Source organism: Peromyscus eremicus, chromosome 17 (genome assembly GCF_949786415.1).
Source record: "Peromyscus eremicus chromosome 17, PerEre_H2_v1, whole genome shotgun sequence".
In the NCBI taxonomy this organism is placed as follows: domain Eukaryota; kingdom Metazoa; phylum Chordata; class Mammalia; order Rodentia; family Cricetidae; genus Peromyscus; species Peromyscus eremicus.
In genome coordinates, this window is record NC_081433.1 from 37,206,557 (window position 1) to 37,222,627 (window position 16,071).

Below are 16,071 nucleotides of genomic sequence, written 5' to 3' on the forward strand. Positions count from 1 at the left end.
GCAATGGCTGAGCTGCCCTCAGTCCTTATAGCTTTGCTCTTCCTGGTTATTCCCTACGAATGGGGCCATTTCGTGTCTGTTCCTTTGTGTCGGGGAGTCTTTTTGTCGGTACAGTCTTGCACAGTTCACCCAGGTGGGTGCACGTGATCTGTACAAACTAAATGGAGTGATGTCCAGTGGGATACAGGAAAGAGTGGCATGATACTCCACTGTATGCGCATGCCAAACTTAGTTTTTGGATTCACCAGCCGGCGGGCATTTGGGCTGTTGCCATCTTTGGGCTTTGTAAGCTTGTGCATATCCACATCTCGGTGTTTGCTGAATACTTGTTATAATTCTTTGAGTACATATCCAGACATTAAGTGAAATTACGGAGTTGCCAGCAGGCAACTTGTGTGTTTAATTTTCTGAGGAATGGCCAGAGTATTTCCCCCACGGTGGCTTTGCTGTATTCCACATTCGCTCAGCAGTGCATGGGAGTTCCGGTATCTCCGGATCCTCACAAACGCTTCTTATATTCTCGTTTTCTCTTACTCCCTCTGTAGCCGTTCTGGTGGGGGTGAGATGCTTGGTGTTTCAGTCTGTAATTCTTTAGTGACTCAAGCTCTATTTGGGTTCTTTACCCCTGTCAGCATGATCTGTACTGGCAGTTGCTAGATTCAGTCAGCATTTTTATGATTTCATGATTTTTGTTTGATTCCTATGAGACCACATTTGTGTGTGTGTGAACAAATGTATATGTGTGTGCACATGCGTGTGTGTGTGTGTGTGTGTGTGTGTGTGTGCGCGCACATGCATGAAATGCTTGGAAAGATGTCACTCTGTGTCTTGGGGAACAGAATTCTAATTGGGTGACATCAGAACTCTTTTCATGTAGAAAAAAAGTACAACACATTCTTCAGAGTCTGTATTTTCAAGCAGAAAGCTTTAAATTATAGGGGTAAATTCCAGGAAAAAATAACTGGAATCTTTTTTACAGAATATTTTATATGGATTCTTTGACAGTTTCATACATGTAAACAATATACTTTGACCAGATCCATCCTCAGTTCCCCTTCCCACTCTTAAACCTCCCCTGGATATATCCCCCCTCCAACCTTCATGTTCACTGTCTTTTTGTTTTAATCATCCACTGAGTTCCGTTAGCACCTCCCACACGTGCATGGGTGTGGGGCCAGCAGCCAGAGCATGAGCAATATATTAGCAGCCACACCCCCAAAGGAAAATGGCCGTCCCTCCCTGAGCAGCCATCAACTGACATTGTATCTTCTCAGCTGGGGTGAGACTCGGTGAGCCTGTCTCCCTTCCTTTCTAAATGTGGACTGGCTTGGTTTTGTGCAGATAACCATAGCTGCTGTCAGTTCATAAGTGCAGTGGTCATGTGATGTCATAACACTCCCCAACAGTCATGTGATGTCACAACATTCCTCCCCATTCTCCCACTATTGCAGTCTTTCTGCCCCTTCTTCTGTGATGTCCCCAGAGTCTTGAGGAGATTGATAGAGATGTCCTTTTTAGGGCTGACACTCAATAGGCACTTATTCTCAGTACTTTGACTGGTTACAAGTCCGCACTGAATGCTACCCACTGCAAAAAGAGACTTCTCTAGCTAAGGTTGAGAACAACACTATTCTATGGGCATAAACAAAAATATTGAGAAGGAAGTTTGACAACATGTCAGTTTAGCAAAAAAAAAAAAAAAAAAAAAAAAAGGTTGTACTTGGTTCCCAACTAGGGCTTATGACTTTCATAGTCATGGCTTTTGAACCGGTTTGCAATGCCAGGCACAGATTCCCACCCATGGAACAGGCCTCAGAAAGTAGTTGGTTGCTAACATCCATGCCATTATTGCACTGGTGGACACATCTTGCCTGGCTTCGTTACAGCAGGTATTATAATAGCATGCAGAGTCCAGTGCTGGACCATTGATGGTTTAATCCCATGGATGTGTTTTCTCCCCCAGCATCCTCCTTGCACCTTCTAGCGTTTTGAAATCTAACCAGCAGGGAAAACATTTCCATGAAATCAGTTTCTTTGTATTTGTATTCATTTTTCACAAGAACATCAAAAACTGCAGTAAGCAATTTTGCTCTCTGATTTTTCACACGCATTAAAAAATTAAAATTCCACTCAACCTTCTGATCCCCCTGCTCATTGGCCCACCTGTGTGCAGCACACACTGAACAGTGAAGAATTTATGAAAATGTTTGTAACTTTCGGTTCTTCTTTATTAACGGACTGTTATAAATACAGTAGATTTCCCCCCTAATAACAGTTCTGGAAACTCTACAGCATTTTAAAATGTTGTCAGTTCAATCCCTGTAAGTGGTTCTGTCTTGAGGTCTCTTTGAGAGTGCTGGGTTCTTTTCTAGATTTCAATATGTGAGATCCGTTGGTGGAAATTCCCTACTGACCTTCCCTTTTCTGCCCCATTGTGTGGTGCAGGGAGGGATCCTTGGTACTTAGCAATTATCAGAATGGCCCAGAAGCTTTCAACAAACAAACAAAAACAGACAAAACACACCTCCCTACCTTAGCTCCCAAACTCCCCACATTCCACAGAATCCAAGACAACAAGGCAGGAAATCTAAGTGTAGAGGATGGGAGACAATGTGTGGGTTAATAAGGGGTCACACGACTTTGACTCTGCGTTTAGATATGTTGAACCACAAGTTCCTTGGCAAAATAATTGAATTCCCTTCTTCAGTTCCCTCACTTGTAAAATGGAAATGATAAGCATCTACTTAGTTCCTTCCGTGGTTGCAAGAAACAAAAGTGAGCCTCATGTGGACATGCATAGTCCGATGTGCGGTGCACAGGTGTAGTTGGAGGGTGAGCCTACCCATGTGGACATGCATAGTCAGGTGTGCAGTGCACAGGTGTGGTCGGTAGGTAGACCTACCCACGTGGACATGCATAGTCAGGTGTGTAGCACACAGATGTGGTCGAGGGTGGGCCTACCCACCTTTCTTTCACACATGAGGTGTCACTCTGAGTAGACTTTTGCTAGAGTGTTAGTTTCTGAGCATGTGCGTTTGCTGGGTTTGACTTAAGCAGTTGTGAGCTGTGCTCAGAGGGTAAGAAAGATAGAGTCTAGTGTAGGGTGTAGGGTGTAGGGTATGTATCGAACTTTTTGCTGGAGAATGAGTATGACCTCACAGACTGAATATCTTTGCATTTCCTGCTCTTATGTCCAGGACAGTAGACCTGGAGGGATTTAGAATGATACAGACAGACACACACACACACACACACACACACACACACACACACACACACCCCTCTGTGTTTGGTAAATACCCATGCAAAATGGAAGATACTTGTTTTCTGTAGCAGTGGTCACCAATACACTAGACATTTCCTTAGCAACGTGACAAGAAGAAATAATAAATACATACTAGACGTTTCAGCCAGTGGCTGGTGTTTTGTGACTGTACAAAAGGGAAGGGAAACAAAGCGTGGAACACATCACTGTAGCATAAATCTTCACCTTTGACCTTACAATACACTCCTGTTCTTCCAGGCCATGCAAGACTCTGAATTCCTTCCTGCATAGATTGTCAGAATTAGGGACCCAATGGGGCAGTGGGATTTTTTTCTTTGATTTCAGTTTTCTTCAAATATGTGTGCATGTTGTGTGTGTGCATGCTCATATGTCTGTAGTTGTGCATGTTTGATATTGGCTTTCCACCTTATTTTTTGAGACAGTATCTCTCCCTGAACCTGGAGTCTACTGATTGAGCAAGATTAATTGGCCAGCATGCTCCAGGGGTCTTCTGGTCTCTACTTCTCTAGCTCGAGGATTGTAGGCTGTGCTGGATAGATTAATGTCAACTTGACACAAGCTAAAAGTCATCTGAGAGGAGGGGACATCAATTAAGAAAATGTATCCATACGATCTGGCTGTAGGCAAGCTTGTAGGACATTTTATTAATTAGTGATTGATGGGAGAGGACCCAGCCCATTGTGGGTGGTGCCACCAGTGGGCTGGTGGTCCTGGGTTCTAGAAGAAAGCAGGCTGAGCAAGCCATGTGGAGCAAGCCAATAAGCAGCACCCCTCCATGGCCTCTGTATCATCTCATGCCTCCAGGTTCCTGCCCTGTTTGAGTTCCTGTCCTGACTTCCTTCATTGATGAAAAGTGATATGGAAGCATGAGCCAAATAAACCATTTCCTCCCAAATTGCTTTGGTCATGGTGTTTCATCATGGCAGTAGTCACCCTAACCAAGACACAGGCACACATGACACCTGGCTTTTTACATGGGTGCTTGAACTTGGGTCTTCATGCTCTTTACCGGTGGATCCACCTTCCCAGGCCATGGGCTTGTTTTACAGTTGACCTCATTACAGACCCTCACAAACTCAGTGTTGCTTAGTTGTGGAATTTAGCACTGAAACTTCACCAGCACATGCTGTCCTCAGCCAAGCCCCACAACTTTAGTTTTTACTTAACTTCTATCCCCCCAACCCCCATCTCATTTCAGGAAAAGAAGATTTTCCAGATCCCTTGGATGCATGCAGCTAGACATGGGTGGGATGTGGAGAAGGATGCCCCACTCTTCAGAAACTGGGCGATCCATACAGGTATTAACCCTTGGCTTGCTTATTTACACAGTTGCTGTTGTTGACTTTTGCTTTTGTTACACAAACATCCTTCCTTATGACCTCAGAAGATAGCTCTGAAATCCCGTGACTTGTCCTCAGGTACATCTAGGGGATGTATGAGGAGTAGAGACAGCATCACTCAGAAGTGATGTCCCCACCCATCCTAGAGGTTCCCAGCCCTTAAATTTCCCATAGATGTGGTATTCTCATAAGTTCCTAAGGGTTACTAGGGGAACTTTAGCACTACTAACTTATAGTCATACATTTATTTATTACAAAATTTCTGCAGGGAGCTATCTTTAGAAGTGGACTTTTTACTTACATTTGAAGCTAGTTAATTCTGCTTGTTGGCTTTCTAGACTTATCTGTGGTTTGATTCTTCATCTACCATTTTATTTTTCCCCTCAAATATGGATGGTAGAACCAGAGAGACCAGCTTGCCCAAGTGTGGTCTCTGTTGTCTAGGTTTTTAAAATAAAATGCCTGTAGCTTAGAAATACCTCAGCTTCCGGCAAAGCAGGATCGTTTGTCATCTGCAATAGAGGCTTTTTGCTCTCTGTCTCTCTCAGTACTGTTTTAGACCTCCTCCCCTATGTCTAATGCCCTCCCTCTTTTTCTTTATCTTTGGCTATTTTGCTAGGAAAGCATCAACCAGGAGTAGATAAACCTGATCCAAAAACATGGAAAGCGAATTTTCGGTGTGCCATGAATTCCTTGCCTGATATCGAAGAAGTGAAAGACAGAAGTATAAAGAAAGGGAACAATGCCTTCAGAGTGTACCGGATGCTGCCCTTATCCGAGCGCCCTTCTAAAAAAGGTAAAGCCCTCTACAGATTAAAGAAATGATCCCTCACTGTAGACCATGGTGCCCTTTTAGACTCTTCATTTCTGCCTCTGTCGTCACTTTGAAGGGTAGAATACTTGTTCACCCTAGAGGTGATAATTCCGCCTTCACTTGCCTTGGGAAAATGACTTTCAAGGCACCAAAGGCAAAAAGATTTGTACTTCCGATCTTGTATAGCTGAGGCAGTGGGTTTCAGAAAGAATTTAATGGAGGAAAGCTCATCTTCCTCTGTCCTTCGTGAACTGATCCAGAACTACCTTTTTGTTGCCACAGGAAAGAAACCAAAGACGGAAAAAGAGGAGCGAGTTAAGCACATCAAGGTAATAGTCTTTGGTTGTTTAGAAAGCCCATGTTGTGACCGTGCATTAATGAGTCATAGTCTGTCACATCAGAGCAGTAGCAGGACCTTTATGCAGGCCTTGCCCTTTCCCCTCTTTCTATTGTGTTTCATGTGCTGTTTATATTTCCTCCTCTGCATGCACCCACTTGCAGACACAAGTCCACTTATGCTTTGCTCACACCAGTGTCCCAGAGAAAAATGATGTAACAGATACGCAGAGCTTGACGGTCACCTCTCCTTACCTGTCACTCAGCCCCAACCAAGCTCCAGCAACCAACTTAGGTCTCATACTGTGGAATATGCTTTCAGGCTATGAAATATGTTTGAAAACTATCATAATTATTACATATGTCTGTTAAGAAGTCTTAACTATCTTTCTGTCTGTTCTATCATAAGCCATTAGCTTGGGAACACAGTAGTTCAGACACTCTTATTAGTGTGAGTCTCAATGTTCTTTTCTGTTCTGTGATTGAATGTGTTCCAAGAGTTCTCTAGGGGGATGGGTCTATGTGCTTGAGGTTATCAGTCGGCTAAGTGGTCTGACCACCCCTACATTTCAATTGTCTTAGCTCATAGAAGGTGTAGCCCCTGTTAAATAGTGAGAGAGGTGTCAAGCCCTGTGCCTGACTGGGGAGCCCATCCGTTTTTATGCAAAGGGCGGACAGTACAGTTAGAGACCCAAAGACCACCCCAGAGGTGATAGTGGTCACTGGCTTCTGTGTGTAGGGGAAGGGACTGACAGATAAAAGTCAAGTGGCTTGTATGCAAGGTCCCATGGCTCCTTAGAACTGAGCTTGAAGTGGATGTGGAATATTCTGATTTACAATAAAAAACAAACAAAAAACACAAAGTGAATTACTTTAGGTATCTCATTAGGTTTGAGAAGGGACAACATCCTGTGCTATCATTGGGACCTGGTCCTCAGGATTCCCCTCCCCTACAAGATAGCCTCATGGAAAATGATGTAGTAGTGTTGGCATAGAACCTATCCTTATCTCCCATTTACTTTAAATTACCCCTTAGTTACTTTTAATACTTAATAGTAAAAAAAGTTGTGGTGTTATATCATTAGGGAATAATTACAAGAAAAGAAGTCTATATATATGGTTAGAATAGACCAGTGCTTGGTTGAATATTAGCTGTAGAATTGTGGTATGTATATGGCTAACTGCTATTAGATTATTTTTAATGCATATAGGCATCTTGCCTGGATGTCCGCGCACCATGTACATGCCTGGTACCTACAGAGGCCAGCGAGGGCCTCAGATCCCTTGGATCTGGAGTTATGGACAGTTGTGAGCCTCCATGTGTGTATGAAGAATTGAACCCTAACCCTCTAGAAGAGCAGCAAGTTCTCAGAGTGGAGAAGCCATTTCTCTTGGCCCCGTGGTTAGAGTTTGAGGGAACACTTGGCTAGCTGTTCCGGGTCGAGAGGTGTTTATCTCTGCACTGGAAAATAAGTACTTCAGGCAGACTGTTTAGCAGTGATCCTTTGTCTGAGGTATTTTAAACAGAACACAGGATTGGGGACTGGAGAGGTGGCTCAGGGCTTCGTGCTTCTAGGGGACCTGAGTTTGGTTCCTAGCGCCCATGGCAGGTAGCTCACAACCACCTTTAACTTCAACTCCAAGAGATCCAAAATCCTCCTTTTGCTTCTACAGGCACACACATAAGTAACACACACACACACACACACACACACACACACACACACTCACTCACAAGTTAAAAATAACAAAATATTTATTTAAAAAAAAACAGCACAGGATTAATGAATTGTGTTGTAGTTTTACTGTGGACAAGTTCTATACACACAGGAAGGAGTAGAGTTGGCACTAGCCCACCGCCCAGACTTTAGTAGTAATCGACTCCTGGCCACGTTTTGTTCCGTCAGCACCTCCGTCCATTCCCTGTCTGTCAGTATGACGTCACAATATTTGACCCGTTTTGACTTACAGACACAATTTCTGATAGTGGTCAAAATGCTTGGAAGCAAATTTCAAACATGTTTTTTCTTGCCTAAATACTTTACTAATATATATATATATATATATATATATATATATATATATATATATATATATATATATCTTTAAGAGTATTCTTCAGCTGATGAATTTGACAGTGATTCCTCAGTATGATTAAATATCTAGGCAGTGCTCAGGGTTCCAGTTATCTCAGAAATGTTATTACAGCTTCTGTATAATTTTTTTTTTAATTAACCTTAATGAAGATCCGTATTAAGGGCTGGGTATGGTAGGGAGCACTTATCTATAATCCTTGAATTTAAGGACTAATCAGGGAGCTCTTGAAGATGAGGCTGTCCTGGACCATATCATGGGGAAATTTTGCTTCAGAAAAGAGGAGGAAATTGGTATGAGAACCATGTGGGTTTTTTTTTTTATGTATTAAGACTTTTCTTTCTTTCTTTGCTTGCTTGCTTGGTTTTTCCTTGAGAAAAACTCACTGTGCAGCCTGGGCAGGCTCCAGATTTCCAGTACTTCTCTTCCCTTGGCCTCTCCAGTTCTGGGATTACAGACTGGAGCCAACACAACCGGCTTGAGTGGTTTTGTTTTTAATCTCTGGGTTTTCCTACATCTCCTTTTATATAAAAAAGATGATTTTTCTCCCTGTGATTATAAAAAACTAGTGATTAGCTATATTGTATTTCATTGTACCATTTCTTTAGACCCACAGTTTGAACATCTTGTTCAGTAAGAGATGCATAACTTTTTCTCTCCCCACAAATAGATAGTTTGAGGAATTTGCTGCAATCTTAGGTGTGATTGTATCATATTTACTGTTTTCACAGTATTCAGTGACTCTCACGTAGAACAAATAATTTGTATTTGATAGTAGAGTGGATACATAAACATTTATTGAAGAAACACATAAGTAAAGTATGTGTGATGGGAGTCAGGGGCTTTATATTAGGGTACCGATTTGATTTCATAATTGTATTTGGAAAACTGACAGCAGAACAATGTCTACTTTTCAATATATTTTGCCCACATGTAACCACTATATTTCCTTTGATATAAAATACCAAAGAACCTATGGTAGATCATTATATTATGTCTTTTTAAGATAGGAAAACTGCTTCCTGAAACTAGGGCCCAGAGTCAAAGTTAAGACATGTAGTATTTCAGGACTGTGGGAACGTGAGGAAACCTGAGTCCTAAGTAAAGAGTACCTTCAGTTGCATCAGCCTTGTGGGCCTCGTCTTTTGTGGGGCCTCTAAAATGAGCAAGCTGTGGAAGGCACAGCCCTGGGCTGGGCTCAGCCATGTTGAACCAGGAACTGAGAGGCCTTAGGTGCAACCATGTGGGTGAAGCTTCTGCTTCGCAGCGAATGTTATGAAATCCTTGTGTAACAAAGATATGATTAACACTGTCTTCCTCAAGGGACATCGCTCTTGCAGCGGAGGGTTGATGAATCATGCATAGTGCAGCCTGACCTTTGGATGTAGATCTTTTTTTTGCCTATGTCTTGCAGTGTTACAGTGGAACAGGAATAAAGCCAGTGGGCTTCCCCGATTCTTGCATGACTTAGGGTCCCTGCAGAATGTTTCCAGAGTTAACTCCATGATTGCTCTGGGATCATATAGTCAAAGATTTTCTTCAATAACTATTAATAGTTTACTTTTTTGTGTGTTGTTTTTGCAAGTCAAAATACGTAAACTGAGCTGTGCTTGGTGGCACATGCCTATCATCCCAGAACTTGGGGTGTGGAGGTAGAAGGACCAGGAGTTTTAAGGTAAGCCTCAGCCACATAGCTTGAGGCCAGCCTGTGCTACATGAGAACCTGTCTCAAAAAAATAAAACAACCCCTGTCAAAACAACCACGAAACTAACAGAATACCTAAGCTGAATTCTTCAGTTGTATGCCAATGTGTGAGTGGCTGGACGAGCTAGAGACCTTCTGAGAAAACTATCTGTGTACCTAGAACTGCAATAACTTACAGCTGTTGAAGCAAGCTCTTCCCAATCTTCAATTCAAGCTAAAGTTTTAAGTAGCAAACAATATTTAGAGCATGCTAGCCAAGTACTTGAAGTTTTTTTTTCCTGGGCCACAGACATGTTGGTTGTAGGCTCTTCCTTGGCCCACAAAATAGTTTCTCCAAGATTTGTGGCTCTATATGGGGAAGTGGAGATTAGCGGAGAAGTTGTCAGAATTAAAACGGAGTCAGGCTGGGAGCGGCAGTGTCTTCCTGTCATTCCCCACTTACAAAGCTGAAGCAGGAGGATATAAAGTTTGAGGCCAGTCTGAACTTCATGATAAGCCCCTTTCTCAAACCAAGATGGAGTTCCTTATGCCAAGTCAAGGGATTAGAAAAAAATGCTTCTTATGAACACATACCTGACACTGATTAAATCTATTCTAGCCTTCATTCCTATCCACATTCTGGTTATTCATTCAGACACAGACACCTCCAGATTGAGGACTTAAAACAAAACTGGTGGCTTGTAACTGGTCTGGCAGAAGTGAAGGTATTCTGAAGAGACTGCCAGGCTATTAAAACAAGGAACCCCAAAGAAATGGGAAATTTCCCAGAAATCTCATGCTGGGAGAAGGAAAAGGCCCCATCCAAGTGGGAAACTTGTCTCCCAATGAGATTTCACACAGTCCTGATAATTTGTTTGACCACCTTGTCATATAGAACTTTGGGGTCTTAGCCTGTTTTCTAAGCCATGTTTGGTCACCCATCCTCAATAAACCAATTAAAAGAGCCAAATTAATAGTAAGAAGCAAAAAATGGAGATTTTTTTTTAAAGATATGACCACACTGGGAAGAAAAATAGAAAGATGAAGTAAACCCCTCAAGTCTATCTTTGGGGTCGTGAAAGGCAGTTCAAGTTTAAATAGAGGCAGAGAACATGAACATCTTCACAGTCCTGGGCTTCCGTCACATTTTGTAAGGTCATCTACTTGAGACAGATGCATCTCTAGAATATCTTCATTTCCACCACTCGGTCTGAGAGTGTATGTACCCTGAGTGCTTAGAGAGCCATACATCACTGAAATAAACTCGGCCTACATGGGGCTACCTGTCTACCTAAGGAGATTAGAATAAGAGAAATGCCAGCGAGCAATCCTAGACTGAACATCATCAGGGAACGTATGTGCTTCAAAAAATATCATGGAACAGATTGCTCTGTGGGAATATAGGCAAGACCAAGAACAATGAGGCTAAAAGTAGGGAGAGCAGTAGGTGTTGACAATTTTTAGTTCCCCTAAATGACTTTATTACCTTATTTAGCTCTTCCTGTGATGGTCATATCAAGGCAGTCCAGACACAGGGGCTGAGTCATTTTCCCAAGATGCCATAGCTTGAGAGAGTCAGTGAACTCGTGCCTCAGCCTTTTGGAAACTGCAGAACCCGAGCCAGACGTTGAGGACAGAAATGTGGCCCAGATCAGATGGTCTGCATTCCCTAGTCCCAGGACCTTCATGAGGTTAGAGTTACTTGGTTTTCTCTGAATGAATATGGAAACTGGCTTAATTTGAGCAGGTTTTATGTGGAGAACAATGGGAAATAAAGATGCACACAGGTAAGAAGGAATAAGTGCTTCCTGCCGTGGGGGTAGTTTGCAGAGGAAAACCCAAGTATTTCCAGATCAAAGCATCAGCGTTACCATGGAAACAGAATAGAAAGCGGCCTAACATCATCTGGTGAAAGTCATTGGTGTATGTTAGTTCTGAGTACAGACGTGGGGGTAGAAGTTACAGAAGAGCGGATACTGGTTCTGCAGAACTTTCTCGAAGGACTGTTTACCGCAACTGAGACCAGAGCTGTTTTAAAACTGTGCATTCCCAGTTAGACAGGACGGTGACCACCTGTGGGAGCTGTTGCTGCAGCAGCCCCTTCTCTGTTTGGGAAAGATCTTTAGGTTTGAAACTGTGATTACAAGAGAACCTGTATCAGTAATCTCCTTGAAAACACACCAGAGCTGTTCTGGATGAAGCAGGCTAGGAGCCATCTCTGGTCCTTCCATTCTCCTGCTGGTGGTAGGCTTAATCACATCTATGGACACAGAAATGATGGCTTTCACCTTAAAGGAAAGAAAAGATAGTTCATTCTAGAACTAAGTTTGAGTGACCGTGGCTCTGGAACATAGATTTCGGTCACTCCAAATTTCATGTTCCAACATGGAAGCGGTCCCATGAAGTTTCGGTTTTACAGAATCAAGAAAATCACAAGTCAAGGCAAGTTTAAAATGCATTGTTGGGTACATCAGAAAGGTGCTTACGGACAGACGGGAGAAGCTTTTCCATAGGCCTCATATCTGATGGTATTCTTTTTTTCTAATTATTTATTTTTATTTCCTGTGCATTTGTGGTTTTGCCTGCATGTATGTCCATATGAAGTTGTTGGATCCCCTGAAACTGGAGTTACAGACAAGTTGTGAGCTGCCATGTGTGTGCTGAGAATTGAACCCGGGTCCTTTGGAAGAGCAGCCAGTGCTCTTAACCACTGAGCCATCTCCCCAGCCCCCTGACGGCATTCTTAGGTTTGAAGTTGGTGGAAGGTAGTATACTGCTATATTAATATATATTTTAAAGTTTTTATTGATTAGTCACAGGATGTTAGTTCCGACACAGAGGGGCAGGGATGTCTATTATGGAGGCTAAAGCTAGCTCACGGTAAGCTAATTGGTCCTGGACCTGCAACGTTCCAATCACTTTATATTACTAAAGTTCTATTCAGTGGATCAGTCTCTCCAGACACCGCTTCTTACCAGGAATTCTTGTTCACATGTCTATGGATAACTTTAGGAAATAAAGTTGAACTACTTGGGGTGAAGTTTTGGAGCCCAGTGGAGTTTATATTTAATGGCAGTCCATGGTAGGAGGAAGAGAATGATGGACTCTAGCAAGTACAGACAGAGATGGTGGCCGTTGTGGGGAGAGGAGGAGACATTTCTTCCGAGTATGGTCAGAAAAGACAGGAGTGGATTAAAGAGGAGGATACAGGGAGGGAACCTAGGCCTGGAGCTTGTGTATGACATGAGAGAGAGCCCTGGCAAGCACATGTCACGCTGACTCTCTGAGGTCCAAAGGTGCGATCGTTCACTCCAGAACAACTTTGGAATCCTTGAAAGTAGGCCTTCTCTAAGACAGAAATTCTCTGAGATGAAAGAAAAGGAAGTGAAGAAGGAGCCAAGGGCAAAGGTCACAAGGGAAGGTACAGCGAGAGCTGGGGAAGAGTCCAGGAAAGATGGCCGTGCTCCAGGGAAGGGAGGGGAAAGGTGGGCTGGAGACTGCGCCTCAGCTTTTGATCTCCGTGGTGCTGGGACTGCTGTGGCGGGCCTGTGCACTCTCCCAGGTTCAGTTCCCTGCCTGTGGTGGTGAAGCTCAGCCTGGACCTTTTGTTAACAGAGCCCTGCAGATGCCCTTAGATTTGATGTCCTCAAATTGACTTTAGGAGAGCACTTTGGGATAGGAGGTGGTGGGTCAGGGTGGGAAATGTTCTTCTGGCCATTCCATTGGGCCCTACGAGGACAGGTCTAGAGGTGAGGCAGAAGGGGCTCCGAGCAGAGGAGTGAGATGCTTCTGCCACCAGCTCCTCTGCTGCTCTATCTCAGGTCCACTCTAAGCCCATCTAGCAAGCCAAGCTGGAGAGCAACCAAAGCAGGATGTTTCACAGTTGTAAGCATGGCCACTTCTCACCCTTAAAACTCTGTTGTGCCAATTTCCTTTTGCTTAAAAATCCTTTAAGCTCTACAGCAGGTCTTAGATTCTGTAATTGCAGAAGATGTCTTCGAGCCTAAATATTTGGCAGGGTTAATGCACAGCAGAGGGAATCTGCCTGAGCATGGTTTGTTTGTTTGGTTTTGTTGGAGTGACGCAAGAGACTTAGAAAGCAAGGTAGCCACAGGTATTACTTTGTAAGAGAGCCTCTATCTAACATGAGGCTCAGGACTCACTGGGCTAGAGTGAGGTGTCAGTGAGACAGGGCAGAAGCGGGCCATTAGAGGTGACCAGAACAGGGCATCCATCACTTCCACTGTCTCTGTGCATGAGCATAGGCACAGTTTGGAATCCTTGGGTTTATAATGTAATTTGGTTTTTTAATGCTTGTATTATATTTTTTATTATTTGTTTGTGTGTCTGTGCACATGCCCACACATGCACAGTGTATAGTGGAGGTCAGAGAATGTCCTAAGTGGGTGGTGTGTTCTCTCTACCATGTGGGTCCCAGGAATTGAACTCAGGTCATCAGGCTTGGCGGCAAATGCCTTTATCTGCTGAGCCATCTTGCTGGCCCAGTTTAGCTTTGGATATACTCATTTCTAATTATTTCAAAACTTTCAACTGAATTCTTAAAGAAACATCTCTCTTGGGATTATGTGTTCCACACCCTCAAAGGAGACGTGTCAGGGAGATGCACGGCCCATTGTGCTGCACATGTTACCATCTTGTCCCTCTGGAGTGACAGGAGCAATGAGAGTTTGCCCAGAGCGGTGGCGGGAGGAGTAAGGCAAGTCTCAAATAATCTCTCAGTAGCCGTTGGCTGAGAGTTCTGCTGTAGGCAGGACACCGGGCAGGCAGAGAGAAGTAGGGGTCCACCCCGGTCCATTTCTCTTCCATCCAGATCCATCTCTGTTCTACGCCGATCTGTCACTGTTCTACCCCAATCCATCTCTGTTCCACCCAGCTCCATCTCTGTTCCACCCAGCACCATCTCTGTCCCACCCAGATCCATCTCTGTCCCACCCAGACCCATCTTGGTCTCCATCGGAATGAACGCAGAAGACAGAGACTGTCATCACATTTGAACATGCTGCATAGGCCAAGGCTTAGCTCAGCTCCTGTGTCTCAGCAGGCTAAATGGAGCATGATCTTGGAAAATTAATTTAGTGAGTCATAATTTTCTCTCCCTAGAAGTGACAAAAGTATCACTTGCCACTCGTTAAACTGTAGATCATGTGAAACACTTAGAAGTTTCTGTTGCAAAGTTAGAATCATTCAATTTTTGAATAATGCAAACCTGACTGATGCATTACTTTGGTAAGAAATGTAGAAATAGAATAATTTTTTTTTTTAAAAAAGGAAACCAAAGAAGATCATACAGAAGCGGTTCTTCCTGTCCTGTCTTTAGAGACCCATACTTAGTTCCTCGAGGAGAAATTGAGGAGAGGAAGTTTTGTGATAGAATGTGGACCGTGACTGGGGAGGAGAACAGGGGCTATTAAGAGAGTCACAGAGAAAGAATGGTGCCATGGGGGGTGGGCACCCCCAGCAGCGTCAGGGGATTCAGGGTGTTGAGAATGGAGGCATGGTGCATGCTTTTAGTCCCAGCACTCAGGAGGCAGAGGCAGGGGGATCTCTATGAGTTTGAGGTCAGCCTGGTCTATAGAGATGGAGTTGCAGGACAGCCAGGGCTACCTAGAGAAACTCTATCTCAAACAAAACAACAACAACAACAACAACAACAAAAATTGGAGGCAATGTCCTCCCTGTTAAGTGCCAGAGCATGGAGCTGAGTGGATTTGGGAAGCAGTTTTATTGGTGACCTATGATGGTAGCGGGTGTTATTTGATAATAAATGCCTTGTCTATATTCTTCTCCTGTAAGCTTCATCCTGTGGTGTGGTACCCATGACTCTTCTCAGCACACAGATGTCTGCAGTGCCTTGAGAAGGGATTAAAGGGTTAAATTCAGCCTGCCAACTAGTGAGACACAAAGGAGCCAGGCTTGGTCTGACCCCAGAGTCCTTTTCTTAGCCTGACCTCTGGGGGCTTCATTCTGCCTATGGAGGTGAGGGGGGATGGTGCGCCTTTTCAGGGGTGCTCGTGAGGAGGCAGAGTTAGCAAAAGCAGCCATTTGTCCAGATGTTTGACTATAAAGGAAGGAAAACCGGTAAGGTCCCTCCCTCCCCCTGTCCCCAAAAGGACAAGCCTTTTATTGGAACTTACTAACAGCGAGGAGGGGTCAATTGACTGCTCAGTGGACCTGCCCTGGGCCCTTCTAGGTATTTGACCTTTGGTAGAGAAGGTAAACCCTACAGTGAGTTTTGTTGTTGTTTTGTTTTGTCTTGTTAAGCTGAACTGAACATCAAGGTGACTCGGCCTTTAAAGCCATAATAATCATGGGAGTTTGCCAGAGGGCCACGGGGGACTGTATGGAGTTTGATCTTGACCCCCCCCCAGTGTGATCAACTGATAAGAGTGCCTCATATGCCTTAGAATGCCAAGTACTCCTGCCCTTACCGCTCCCACAATCCTCCTCCGCTTGCAGCCCTGACTTCCCTCTCCTTCTCCAGCCTCCTCCTCCATTT

The 16,071-nt window shown here is 43.8% G+C and overlaps 1 protein-coding gene across 1 annotated transcript in view; it reads left to right on the forward strand.

Annotated features, from left to right (window-relative positions):
- Positions 1-16,071, forward strand: part of Irf2 (interferon regulatory factor 2) — a 107,612-nt gene that overhangs the window by 64,149 nt on the left and 27,392 nt on the right. Inside the window, exons 3-5 of the mRNA XM_059244825.1 lie at positions 4,485-4,584; positions 5,246-5,422; positions 5,723-5,769. Coding sequence (XP_059100808.1) covers positions 4,485-4,584; positions 5,246-5,422; positions 5,723-5,769 — 324 coding nt within the window. The remainder of the gene's footprint in view (positions 1-4,484; positions 4,585-5,245; positions 5,423-5,722; positions 5,770-16,071) is intronic.